We start from the raw sequence: 14,946 nt of genomic DNA on the forward strand, positions 1-14,946 counted from the left end.
TGTGTGTGGGAATGAAGTGAATCTGTATCTCCTTTATTTTCTGCAAACATTTTCTAACACTAAAATATAGACTCAAGGAGTTCGAGGACCTTACCAGACTTCATTGCTATGTCCTAGCACCTAGGACAAAGCCTGGCACATAGTAGTTGCTTAATGGGAAAGGAGATAATATCTCAAATGATTTTGACGAAGTTCATCAGCCAGATAATTACTCCATATGTTATAGGTTGATGCTAGCCCTCATGATTATCAGTGAATGGTTTGATGTTAGGCAAATGTGACAATTACTGAGTAGGCCCAGTGAATATGAAAAGAAGTAGATCATGAAAGCTTGAAGTGTACCTTGTATATATTGTAGGAAAGTAACATAATACAAAACAGATTGATTTAATAGTCAAATATTATAAAATAATAAAAGTACTGACAATAATTACTAACTAGATGCTGTACTTATTTCAGACATGTGAGGTATTATAAAAAATCAGAATAGCAAAGCCCTGAACTGGGAATCAGAGCACACAAGTTCAAATCCTGATTCTACCACTTACTAGTTGTCTGACCTTCAAAAAGTCACATTAACTACTATAAGACTCAGTTTCTCCAGCTCTGAAATGGATATAAGAACAACAATTAATTCATAAGATCATTGTGAAGATTTAAAGACAGGATCATGTAAAGAGATTAGCACAGATTTGGGAAATTATAAATAATAATAAAAAGAAAGCTATTATTATAAATAATAGCTTATTTATTAATAAATTCTTATTATATAAATAAGAACTATTTTAGCAAGATACAGCATATGTTATTATCATTTCCTTCATGTAGAGATGAAATGTCATCTCCAATGGGTGTGTCCCAAGTTGCAGGTAGAAAATTGGAAACCAGTGCTAGAACCCAATTCTCCATGATTTTAGATCCCCTTTGCATTCCATCTGTGCTACTTTAACATAATGTTGTTATGGAGAGCCGCTCCAGAAAGCACTCTAAGTCCAAATTTCAAATCAAAAGAGAGCTTTATTTACCTGGCCAGGGACTATCACCCACCATAGAGATCAAGCTCTGTAGGAGAACAACAGCTTCCTTGTCCAAACACAGAGAATATAAGCACAAAAACCACAATTCAGTGACCTATTTATCATCATGTAAGCTAGCCAATCATAAAAATTAAAACATTAATAAGTGGAACCTGTGACTCTTGGCAGGACTGGAATTTTCCAGTCAGCAAGCAAGGGATAAACCAGAAGCTAAAAAAAAAAAAAAAAAAGCATTAGCTTTGCAGTTCAGTTGACCACCTTCTTGAATTCAAGCAGGTGCTACACAGTCGCATCCTGAATTTGGGCAAAGGTCGGCAAGGCAAGAATCTACTTCAAAGTCATGTAGACCCACAAGGGCATTCAAACCCAGGATGTAGCTCACCATAACTATCACTGCATCCTGAGCAGGGTACAATTTGTGGGGTATAAAGTACAGAAAGACAATTTTTTTTTTATAAGAAAACAGCTTTTATTTCAGTTTCTCAGAAACAGCTCTTGTAACAGTTTTATAGAAGGCAGCAAAATGGAGTCTTAGGCCTGTCTACGACAGTTCTTGCTTTTTAAGAGTCTTATCTAATCTATATTTTTTCCTAATCTATAAACTATAACTTACACTCTTATTGATTGTATTTATTGGTTCACACTGCAACAGTGTGAAAATATGCTAGACTAATGTTGAACTCCCAACCACAGTATAGTATGATTGACCTTTCAGGAAGTAGAAGCAAGCAAATAGATAAAATAAAGCAGGACACAGAATAGAAAAAGCATGCTCTGGTCCTAGTGCCTTTGCACAAAAGAGAATGCCAAATATTATATATTTTGTTGACTACAAGGAAAAAGAAACAATATTTTTATAACTTTTATTTTGAGTGAAATTATTCTTATCTAATTAAGTATATTTTGACACCACTGAAAGGGAGAACTTTTCTCATAGTATACAAATTTCTCTGGACAAGCATAGAAGATTTGAATAGACTTTAAACAATATGTAGCTTTCATGATAGTCTTCTGAATTGTGTGCTGTCATTGCATCTGAACCTCCTTCATTCTATTTCCACAGAATGCTGAGATTTCTGTTTTTGAAGTAAACATACGCTTTGTTGGTGGACTCCTGTCAGCCTACTATTTGTCTGGAGAAGAGGTAAGATGAAAAACAGTGTATACATGTGAATTATAAAGTATCTTCAAGTCACGCTTATTTGTTAGATTTGCCTTTTGTGGTATATATTTAGGAGAAGTCCATTAAATTTTCATATTTTCATGCGCTCATAGCTTGCATTGAATTTCTCATAATATGTGCTAATTAAATGAGCAAGCTGAGAAAGTTTGGCAGAACATATTGTCAGGGAATGTTAAGTAATGCCTTTAAAAAAGCCTGGCTCCATCTATTCTGTTATGTATGGTGTGATTATAACTACAAATTATATATGCCTATAGACAAATTAAAGAGTTTAGGGTAGAGTGGCCTTGCATCTGAATTTTTTTCTTTGAAAATTATTTTAATGTTAGCTTGATTAAAACTTTTTTAAATGAAGAAAGCATGGCAAATAAGATATAAAAAATATAGTATTTATGAAATTGAAGGGGAAAGACTCTCAGCAGCTTCCCAGTGAAGAGTTCTACAGGCCAGTGTGCCTGTGCAGCATGCATTGGTGCACTTCCTGGGTCAACGATGATTAATTAATTATCTGATGCTTGAAGCAAAGGAGGAATTTTTAATTTGGCCCCCTTCTATTGATAAAGAAAGGATTTTTGTAGCATGCTCATAAAGGATACTGGTGCTATTTTCTGGAAAGTGTTTGAACAACTTTATTAATAATGTTAAGTGTCTACTAAGATGTCAGAATAGACCTCACCTTTAATATTGACAGTGTTAAAAGCTGACTTCGAGGAAAAAGCAGTCATGTACTTCAATTACACATCAATCAGATTTGCATTAGCCTCAGCATTCTGGCTGGAGGAAGAGTAGGTCTTACCCAGTGTAGTATTTCATGTATTTCTAAGCCTCAAACAGATTTAGGCAGAGCAATAAAAGTTTAATGAGAAAAGCTGCTTGACTTTGTTCCTGTCTCTTAGGTACTTTCCTAATCATAACAAAACAGTCCTCATGCTTTTATATTTTCTCTCTCTCTCTTTAGATTTTATTCCACCATATATCTTTCAAAGCGTATAGATGGCTTCTATATTCCCCAGTATCTTCCAGCCTAAGTGTTAAATTCTGTACTTTATTATGAACTGTGTCACCTTCTCGGCCAGAGTGATGAGAGCCTCTGGTGTTGTAAGCTTTTTCCTTTTTTCCCAGTTTTTCCAGTCCTCAACAACTTCATTTGTCCAGTTCAGTTACACATTCCTAAGTATTAAGCCAAGGAATCTATGTTTTTTAAAAGTCTTGCTTAAAATTAAATAATGCTACTCTAATTAACAAATTTCTGCTTTTACAGTGTGTGTCTCTGAGCATCCAATGCTGGATGTTCTCAGTTTTTGAACATGGCATACTAGGATAACCTTGCTTTTAACTTTCTCCACAATTTACATGTAGGTGAGGCAATTTGGAGGAAATAAAAGTCTATCCTTCTGTGTCTGAGCTCAATTTGGATAATGGAGAATAGAAAAAGAAACAAACATGTATTTCTTCTAAATATGCATAATATTATCTATGATACTTTCTTATTTATAAAAATGTTTTAAGTTTGCATACATATAAGAGTTTCTATTTGTATATGTACCTAATGATACATATTTATGTATTTATCTGAATATAATGCTATAGATAATATACTTTGGTTATAGATAGAATCATTTCCTTAAGACCTTATAAGAGTGTTTTTTAAATTTTACATTTAGCTAGCTTTAATAAACAAAGCAATAAGGCACCTCTATTGAAAATGACTCTTTTTAGTATATTTGCATTGTCTTTTTCACTGTGTAAATCTTGTTTACTATAGATTTTTCTATATTTTAATTTTATGAGAAAAAGTTGCTTAAAGTATTTCCTTTCTTAGATGCTTCTCTGTTTCTGTATAATACATTTTCAAATTTTGTTCATAAGGATTCATCTTTTTGGCATATTTTTGCTTGATGGTTCCCTAAATATTAGAAATTTGGGTTATTTTCATATTTCATATTTTCTATATTTTAAAAAATGCAGCTATAATCAGTTTATTCTCTCATATTGGGTTACTAGATGAGAACTCATTAGCAGTAAATTGATTTAGCATCATTTCCTGCATTTTCTGCCTAATCACCTTGTCACTGACAATGGCCTTTCATTTCTTCAGTGCATTCAGGAGAACTGGCTATCAGTAATGTGATCAGGAAACACTGTTTTACCCCAGGTCTGTGCATGAGCTATTTGTCCCCATACCAAAATGAAAACATGAGCAGTCATTTAACAGAAAGAACACCAACGTGGCCAAATTATTAATAAGTTAGTTTCAATAGTTCATAAAGTTCTCTTCCACATATCTTTATTAGATCATAGGATTTAAGGTAGTTAAGAAAAATTCATTTTTCTAAATTACTTCATAGAAGACTTACTATACTACCATAACTTAACATCCTGATGTCATTACTAAGGCTTAGGAACATTTTAAGAACATCTTATAAATCACCATCAGAAGTACATAGGCCCACCCTGATACAGTTCAAAAATCTTAAATTATATTGCAAAAGCAAGAGAGGCCACATCACTCATTTATGTTACATGCTGCATGAATGTTAGTTAGAAACACTGAGCTATATTCAAGAATGCCACCAGAACTCTAACCTACCAAGAGAAGAGAAGACACATGAAATGCCTGCAATAAACTGAGATGATAGGTGTGTATTCATAAGTATAAAATGTCCTTGCTCAGTTAAAATATTTTGTAGTACCATAATGTCAAGCTTCAAAATTTCTCCCAACTATAAAAGAAACTCAAGCAACCACAAGAATTACAAACAGATAGAGTGGAGATACAATGAATACTAAATAGGAATGATCACTGTTAAGAATAAAAGATAACATTGCATTGCTCTATAATAAGCTGAAGGGGAATGAAAATCCTCACAGAAGACAGTAAATTTAGAAGCATCTAGAATATTGTCACCCAAATACGTTATACTCACTAGTTTCTTTTGATATGGCAGGATAAGTCTGTGTATCTCAATGTACACTAAAAATAAGTGTGGAAAAAGCTACATCCCATTTTCTTTCTTGGAAATTCACAATGCACAGAAAAAGAAACATTTAATTTTATTTATCCTTGTTATTTTCTACATTTTTATTTATTTTTATGTGATGTTGAGGATTGAACCCAGTGCTTCACACATGCTAGGCAAGTGCTCTACCACGGGAGTTAAAACCACAGCCCCTATTTTCTACATTTAATTAACTATAACCCCACTGAGCTTTTTTTAAATGTAACATCTACTAGCACTGAGTTGGAATTATTGTCTCCCAGAACAATTTTTGGAAAACAACAATGTAAAATAGGAGTAACCAACACAAAAATGGTATTGAAAATTTGCAAGTGCAAAATAGAAATGAGTCGATTTAAGGCACTGCAAAAGAAGATGCTACATGTAGAAAAGAGCACATACAAATATTGTGCAATATACAGAAACCAACAGCTGTATTGAGCAGAGAGTGATTTTAATGGGACAAGGCAATACCACAGAATCAAAGAGAATGCTGAAGAACAATCTGAAACAAAACATCTCTGATTACCCTGGAAGATCTCTGTAGTTTAACTACATCCCTAGGACGTTGTAGAATTAGTAAATATAGACTATTTTTTATTCTTGTCTCACTTTGTTCAAGATACAAAGTTCCCCAAGAAGAAGGCATTGACAATGTTACAGTTACACACAGCCCCTTGGGGATTAGGGAATGAAGAAAAGGGTATGCTAGGCGTCTTCCACAGGGTTTGAGTGCAGTATCCCATGAAGAATGAGTACAAGGAAGTATAGACAATTTGTGAATGCAAACTAAGGCCCTGTTAGAAGAGTGAGGAGAGTAGATGTTTTGGAGCTTCATGAGATGCAGGTTCACTATGGTGAATGATAAGAAAGGCAGAGGAAATAGACAAGCCATATGGAAACTAATAATTTAATAAAACTCTTTAAAAAAAACCAACAACAAAAAACTTTCCTTGATTTAAAAGCCTCCTTTATTCTTTGAATTAAGGGAACACAAATGAACTACTGGAGTATTAAATCTTCAAAGGAAACATTCTGCTAGTATGTTTGAAGTCTATGAACCAGAAAAACACATAAACCAACAGTCAAATTGGTTGAAGATCTTTCTTTTGATGAAAAAAAAAATAGTAGAGGATACCAGATCCAAGACTGGGGAAGCACAGACAGTAGACTCTTACTCTAAATTACATCACTTCACTCTGACAAGATAACCTTTCATTTTGGTGGCAGCAACATGATTTTTCTCACAGATTCCCCCAAAGTTGTCTGCTGTGTCAGAGACCAATACAAAAGGTTGTTGAGGAGAATTAGAATAAGAGAAGTAATTGGTACCACCAACTTTTAAGACTGTTAAGGGAGAAGCATGGAGGAGACTGAGGTTGTGGAGAGGAAAGAAGACTGAATTTAGTGTTTGAAAGATCCATTTGTGTTTCATAACAAGATTCAGACATCTGGAGTGAGGATTAGAAATTAGTTTTTGAAAGTTTTTTTCTTAGTGATGAATAGTCACAAAATTATTTAGAGGTCCCCTAGAAAATTAGGGGGGGGGTGTATCAATGTGGTTACCTTTCAGACTCGGTATCTGCCAAGATCTACCAGAAAGAGAGCCATCTCCCAAACTGCCCATCTGTCTCCTGCCTTATTCTGCAAATCAAAAACTAAAATGACTTACAGAAAATAAGCATGATGCAAACAGAACTGTGGAAAAGCAGAGAATAAATTCAGGGCATATTAAAGTTGCAGATGAGATTAGCACATAGCAATGTATTCTGCCAGCTTGTTAATCATTGCAGCTTTGGACAGAGATGTGTCTTCAGGTTTCCTAGCGACCAGAGCAAAGAAGGGGAGAGAATTAAGGGCAATTTGGTTTTGCTATTTTTATGAATACAAAAAATTTGATAACACAAAATAACCTACATAAAATACTACCTGTGCATTTACTAAATTTTTGATAAAACAAAGACTATCAAAGCTAGGTCACACTGGGCAGTTTTTTCAGATAAAGCAAGAAGACATGTACCCAAAGACACAATCTCAATTTGGGAGATATCAGTCGAGTGCCAACTGTATTAGACACTGCTCTTGTCCTTGAGATGTACCTGAGAATAAAATAGTCCCTAATCCCTGGCCTTATGGAGCTTCTATTTTAATAAGGAAATGTAACTCCTAAATCAAAACTGTAAAACTTGAACAGACCTGTTTAAAAAAAAAAAAAAGTTTATGTCCTGATTGGAGTATTTGTTTTTGGTGTGACAGGACAGTAGGCAGGCAGAGAACTGACTTCAAGTCATCCATCTGAGCTAGCCTTCACTCTTCCACCATCTTCCCTCTTCTCAGTTCTTTGGCACTGATAAAAAGGTGTTATCATACCACAGTCTTCTTGCAAACCTATTCTGATACCTGTAGATGTAAAAGTGAAGGCTTTTTGACTTGTTGCATACAGCCTTTATAATTTTGTCTCAGTACCCCTTCCCTTTCCAGTTTTGTCCATTACTTTCTTCATACACCTTTCTCTATATTTTTGTTTTTCTCCCTCTCCACCTTGGCAAATAAACCAAACACATTTCTGTGCTTCTTATATCCACATCCCATCTACCTAGAATGGCTTTTGTCTCGCTCCTTCTAGTCCCAACTCTAAAGGTGACCTCATTTATAAGATCTTCCCTGGCTGATCTGCATAAAGTCATCCCCTATGGGAAGATTCAAAGACTTCCTTTCTCCGCATATACACCTATTAAAGCCCACTGTGCATGGTCTGCGAATCATGTTACCTTCTCACTTCTCTTTCCCCAGTAAATTTGTACATAAATGTCAATTGAGTTTCCCCTTCTTATATCCCCTTGATTAGCACTGTGTGTCTGGTGGTAGAAAACCTTTAGTAAATTATTGTTAATTGAATGCTCATTAGGTTTTCTGTGACCTTTACCTGTTAAAATTTCAACAGAAAATGTTTCTAGTAACTTTTAAAGTAAAATCTGTGTTTGATAACATAAATAAGGCTTGGGTAGAGGGTGTGAGGAAAAGAACTTAATAAGGTGATAAGATCTCTAACGCCCCAAAAGTCCCTGAGACTCACCCCAGTCTCCACTTCTGGCCCCCAACTCCAGCAGACACCTTCCTTTTTATCTCTTCTATGCGTGCTGGTTCTTTGGAATAGATAGAACTTTGAAAACCACTGAGCTAGAGACTCTATCTAAATGAAATCATTATTGAATATGGGAGATCATCTATTGTGGACTTTTTAAATAAAATTGACATTGTTAGGGCATTTTCTGAAATTACAACCTAGGAGGAAATTATAAAGAGTAAATGTGAAAAGGATTCTACAACATGTTTTCTTTAATTTGAGGAAACTATTAAGCTAAGACTTTCTAAACCATTTAATGGCACATTTATGCTGATTTCTTGAAAAGGCATAGTTTTAATCATATTTATCAAATGGTATTATTGAATATTTCCTTGTTATTTTGTACTGTGATTAGCTTTATGATTACTTAGAGATTTAGATTGATCTTCATGTATACTTTAAATATTCATTTTCTATTGGTATTCATGCTGAAATTTTTATTAAAAAAGAGAAATAGCTAATATTTTCACTTAAAAAGGTTTAGTTTAGTGAAATATATAGAGAACAGTAATTTTGCTTATATTATAATTAAATTTTCATGGTTCATGAGTTACAACTGGCACACATTGAATATTCCATTATGATTGGTAAATTTAATTTGTACTTTAAAAGGGATATAGCAGTATATAGAATTGATTCTGAAATAACATGCATTTTAGTCAAGTGAAATTACTACCTTTTGTTGACCTAGAGTGAATGACAGAAATCATGCCTACTCCTTAACTCAGGTTTGTTATATGTGTCTCCCTCTCTATAAACCTCTATCTTGTATTTATAATTGTTTTCAAAAGCACAGAGGTTTAATTAGCTATAATAATTTTATCTCTGTGACCCATGAATCATTTCTACAATTTCTTAATAATTCTAGCCCTAAAACTTACTCATACTGATGTATAAATGGCCTGACCTTTGACTTAATTGTCAAGCTGGTGCTTAACACCTGAAAGTAAGGGAACGTCAGGAAATTCACTTATGACTTAATGAACTATTTTTATCCCTTTTACCTTAGCACAGTTCGTTGCACACAGTAGCAAACTACAAATTCAGATCAGGGAGAATGTACCCTAGTGCATCTCAGTGGAATGACAGTGTGGTCTTCTGTGACTTTGCCTTTCTCCCCCCTCCCTTCATAGCCCAGACTATGGGGCAGATGCCAGTCATTTCCAGTTGCCATAAGGAGAAGGAGAGGAGGCAAAAGAGAACCTGAAAAACCACTGACATGTATCTGAAAAACACATGTTGCTTCCATTCACACTTCATTGGTCAGAGCAAGTCACATGGCCACTGTAATTTAAAGGGTGGATATGGGAATGTGGTTATTAAGCTCATATCCTGGGTAAAGAATGTGGTAAAGGGCACTCATGACTGCCATATTGGCTCCTTGACTTGGATTAAACTGTGGAGCCTTCCTGATCACCAAGGATATATACAAGAAGAATCAGTACAAAGAGAGAAACTAGAATCAGTCAGTCCCCCTGGAAAGAGACTTTCATACTGTAGCACCAAGATAGTAGTGGTGGAAAGTAGTTGTTTGGAATACAAATATTCATCCTCATTTGTTTACAAAGTTCTGCTTCTCCAAAAAATATCCTCTATTCTACAAACTTCTCTCCTGGCCTTCTAAATTTCAAACAGCAAAACTGACAAACAACAAAGTTGACAAACAGACATAAATTGTCCCATAAAGGAAAGTCCCTCTGCAGTGTCTGTGGTAAGGGCTGACCATCGCTCTTCAGCAGCACCTTGTTATATTGACCAGACACTTAGGACCTTTTCCTTCTACCACTTTCTGTTTGATTTTAGTGCTCCTTAGATTGGTCACTTCTCATTTTACAATAGTCTAATAAAAGAGATGAGATAATGTATTTATTTTTCAATTTATGCTGAGTGATTGTATAAAACCAATATTTTAAATCTTTACTTATTGCGTGAATCATATTGACATGGATTTTAAGACTGGATTTTGCCTGTGAGCTTGTATTTTCAGCAGAAGATTTTTTTCAGGAATATTCTTGCATATTCTTTTTCTTTGAAACTGTGTCATCCTTTAGAAGGGTTTCATGAGGTACTGTGTGTCTGGTGGTAGAAAACCTTTAGTAATTTAAAATTTAATAGGGCTAGTATAAAATGCCTTAGAATTGTGGTAATTACCATCTGGTAAGTTCATTCATGAAGTGAATCGGCAGATGTTTGCTGAATACCTTCTTTGAGGCATTGCACTTGGCACTGCAGAAACAACAATGAACAAGAGCAACACAGTATCTGTTGACAAACATTAATTCAAAATTTAGTTTCACAACAACCCTGTAAAGTAAGCATAGATATCATTCTTATCCTCATTTTTTTGAGGAAGAAACAGTTATATAACTTGTCTAAGAACCTATGGAGTAGGTAGGCTTCAAGCTTGGGTAGCCTGGCTCCAAGACACTGCATAGCTGCTGGACATTAGGGATGTCAAACACAGAAGATAGATGTCATCTGGATCCTGAACTCATGAGTCATCAAAAACTAAATGAAAACTGAAGGAAAAGACAACGATGGTGTTGCCCAGGGCATTATGCATAAAAGAAGAAAAAGAACCTTAATTAATCAGCATTAGTGAGAAAAAGGAGCTAGAAAAGGAGGCTGAGAAGTGGTGGTCTTAGAAGAGGAAGAAAACCAGAAAAGTGACAGAACAGAAGTCAAGAGAAAATAGTACTTCGAAAGATCTAGTATTCATTTGTGTCAAATGCTGCTGCTAGGACAAACTATATAAGGACAGCTAAATGTCTTTAGATGTAATAATATGGAGGTCATGGATGATTTTATTGAGAGTTCTTCTATCAATGGTTTGGTTTGAATAGGACTAAGGGGAAGGAAATGAAGACTAGTTTAGCGTCTTTAGAGATGGAAGAGGGTAGGATTAGGAAGATAGATGGCCTTGGAAAGGGAACGTTCTTCCATTTCAGTATAAAAAAGTGAAGGAGAAGATGGTACAAATGTCAATAACTTCGGAAATTTGGTGGCAAAAATATCAATTTTTATCTGAGGGTCCCTGTTAACTGTATGAAGAAGTACAAGACAAGAATATCTCTGAGACTCGGAAAGAGGACAGACGTTTGAGATGAGTGTGTCTAATTTAAAATGGTCATCCTAGAGAGGGTTACGAGAGAAATATCAAAGAGTTTCAGGGCAGAATTCTAGGGTGGTGACATAAATCATGGTGGCCCTCGTCCTCCAAAGCATATGACATTTCTTCATTCAGCAGTGCTCAGTGTTTCAGTTATAGTCATGGAAATGGGAGTTAGTTTCACTTGAGTTTGGTAGCTGGATGACACAGAGGAAAATGGCATGGATTTTAAGGTATTAACAAAATTTATTGAAATTATAGACCATGTAGTCCAAGATGAATGAGGGATGATAATGGAAAGGAAGCAGGTAAGTAGCTGATCATGCAATATATTTTAATTGAAAAAATATGACATAAAAAACATCCATGTAAAAAATGGTCTTTGAAAGCTACCAAGCATCTGCAATTTTATTTTTAACTTTGCTAAGATATAAATATTGTTTACATAAAAGTCATAAATCTGTCTGAAAATATGTACTGATCAAAGTTGCTGCTGAAACAAAAAAAAATACTTGAGCAGAATGCATTTTAAATATATAATTGCTGGACAACCATTCATGATTCCAGAACCTAAAGAAGTTAATACATATGAAATTATCGTTGGTGAGTAGAAATGTAAATGAAATACATATCAGCTAATTTGCTGTGTCTAATACCTCTGTATGTGTACCTATATAAAGCTCTTTCTTTTAAATTATGACTACTGGGAATTTTTTTTTGTGGGGGTGGAGGAAGGTGGCTAGCCAAATGTTGTCTATATGGGAAATGTAATGAATTGGGTGATAGTGATGTGAATTTGTTTTAAATTTATTTTAGAAGTTAAATCTTACCTAATATATAAAACTATTATCAAAAATTTACTTTGGTTAATTTTTTTTGTTATTTGGCAATTTTGACCCTTCTAAAATAAGTACTCTTAGGATTTCATTTGAAAGTTTTTCTTGTGATACCAGGCGCAATGACAATGTCTATAATTCTAGTGGCTTGGGAGGCTGAGGCAGGAGGATTTCAAGTTCAAAGCCAATCTCAGCAATACAGCAAGGCTAAGCAACTTAGTAAGACACTGTCTAAAAATAAAAATTAAAAATGAGCTGGGGATGTGGCTCAGTGATTAAGCACCCCTGAATTCAATCCTTGATACAAAAAAAAAAAGAAAGAAAGCTTTTTTGTGTTATAATTTTATGGTATACATTTATATTTTATGTGTTTTTAAAAGTTTTTTTTTTTCCAAACATCTTAGAGATCACCGACAAATCTTAGGGCTAACCATCTTAGTAATTGAATCCATTTCTGCTACACTGTGAAATGTTTCTCTGAGAGGTCTGCCACCATTCACTTTGCATCTGAAAATGAATATTTCAGTGCTATAATTTTACTAAAACTTGATTTTCACTAATATTAAAATAAAACCTAAGCCTTGAGGGCAAAATTTATTTCTAACTTAACAACTGATCTTTATTTTAGCTTGAAGCGTTCCATTCCTGTGAAACAGCACAAACAGTGAATAATTCTAGGGTCCTATAAAATGAGGAAATCCCAGAGCTTTGAGGGGTAGGCAGAGAGCACAAGAATTTTTTCACAACTTTTTATTATAAACATTTGTTTTGTTTTTCACGTTTATTATTAGGCAGCATGCTAGGGTTAGAAAAGATAAGCAGAATAAATTGTCTCCCTAGTTTTTATAAGCAATATTTATGCTAATGCATTTACTTACCTTCAGCTTCTCTTGATAAATTATTTTTGGTATAATAATGGCCACAGTTTTTCTAATTTATAAATCACTCTTCTGCATTTCAATTCTTATGTCTAATACGGTATTGTAGTTATTAAATAGTGATATCTGTAGGAACTGAGGTTGTAACTCAGTGGTGGAGCATTACTTATATGCGCGAGGCCCTGGGTTCAGTCCCCAGTGTCTTTCAAAAATATATACACATGCATATATTTACATGTAAATATTTATATGTAAATATAAATATATTGTGATGCCTTTTCTTTTATATACTTCCTTAAGTCAGGTAGAAAATACACTGATTTATTCAATTTAGGCTTAACTTTCAATTCAAATGATGAATCCAGTATTTATGTTGAGTTTCTGTTATCAAATTAGACACAAAATAATAATAACCCAGAGTTTAACCCTAAAGAATGATAGTGAACTTTTCTATATCATCCGATCAGGCTTTCAATTGTTAACTTGTTTTTACCCTTATGATTCACTGCTTTATTCAGCAAATATGTGTTGAGCATTTATTTTATGGCAGTCTGTGTCCTAGACTCTGGAGAATTCAGTGAACAAATGAACAAATTAGTCAAAGTCTCTGCTTTCATGAAATTTTTATTCCAGTGGGGTGAAATATTATATGTGTCCATAGGTGAATTTCAGGCAGTGGTAAGTACTGTGAAAAAAATACAATACAGTAGAGTTGAGTAAAGAGTTATAGAGGGTGGAGCGGGGAGTTCATGAGGACCATGGACCACTTTAGATCAAAAGGAACCACAACTTGAATGACTCAAAGGAGCCATATTTGGAAAATATTGCATTCTAAACAGAGGCCCTAAGAGTTCTAAGTATATGGTTGCTTCCTATCATTTGGGATGGAGAAGAAAAAGAGGAAGGCAGCAGTATGAATAAAATGGTGATAATAAGACCAATTTTTTAGGTTTTGTTGTATGTCAGGTATACAGTATCATTATAGGGCAGAGGGATGGGAGGGGACTAGAGGGGGCATGGAGTTAGAAATGTTGGTGGAATGTGATGGACATTATTATCCAAACTACATGTATGAAGACACGAATTGGTGTGAATATAATATATATACAACCAGATATATGAAAAATTGTGTTCTATATGTGTAATAAGAATTGTAATGCATTCTGATGTCACCTATAAATAAAAAATTAATTAAAAAAGAGAATTATGTAATATCTACATTGTAGATATAGTGAAGTTCTGAAAAGCAAATTCCTTAGCTATGCGCTACATGACTGAAATGGGATCAGACCCTACTCTGTCTGCTAAGAATCCCTTGACCCTACCCACATATTGTTCCTCAAATGAGTATTACTGCAGTTGGTACCCTAATTTTTTTTTATTATTTACTTGCTCTTCGTTCAACATTTAAGCCTTGTAAAATAAACTAATAGCAATCTTGTAAAACGCATGAAATCTTCCACTTTCTGAGCAACAAAGAATAATTAAGTTATGAAAACTAATCCATGATATAGTCAAAACACTTGTGAGTTAATAACAGATTTTTATTAAAGTTGCTTTTGAAATTATTTTTTCATTGCACTTAAGCCTGTTTCAAAACACAAAGGCAGAGTTCTTTAATTTTTCCACACAGATTATAAAGTTTCAAACATTCTCTTCTCAAAGTTTTCATTCCACACTCCCTCCTCCATTAGTATGTTAAAATGCTTTTCATAGCCCAGTGAATACATGTAGCAAAAAATCTTGCAATATGTATAAAATACCCATGTGATTGCAG

General features: G+C 34.3%; 1 protein-coding gene across 2 annotated transcripts in view; it reads left to right on the top strand.

Moving 5' to 3' along the window:
• Nucleotides 1–14,946, top strand: part of Man1a1 (mannosidase alpha class 1A member 1) — a 168,275-nt gene that overhangs the window by 57,863 nt on the left and 95,466 nt on the right. For both annotated transcript variants that reach the window (XM_076858303.1, XM_076858304.1), the window contains exon 5: nucleotides 2,101–2,181. In XM_076858303.1, coding sequence (XP_076714418.1) covers nucleotides 2,101–2,181 — 81 coding nt within the window. The remainder of the gene's footprint in view (nucleotides 1–2,100; nucleotides 2,182–14,946) is intronic.

This window comes from Callospermophilus lateralis, chromosome 6, assembly GCF_048772815.1.
Source record: "Callospermophilus lateralis isolate mCalLat2 chromosome 6, mCalLat2.hap1, whole genome shotgun sequence".
Lineage (NCBI taxonomy): Eukaryota > Metazoa > Chordata > Mammalia > Rodentia > Sciuridae > Callospermophilus > Callospermophilus lateralis.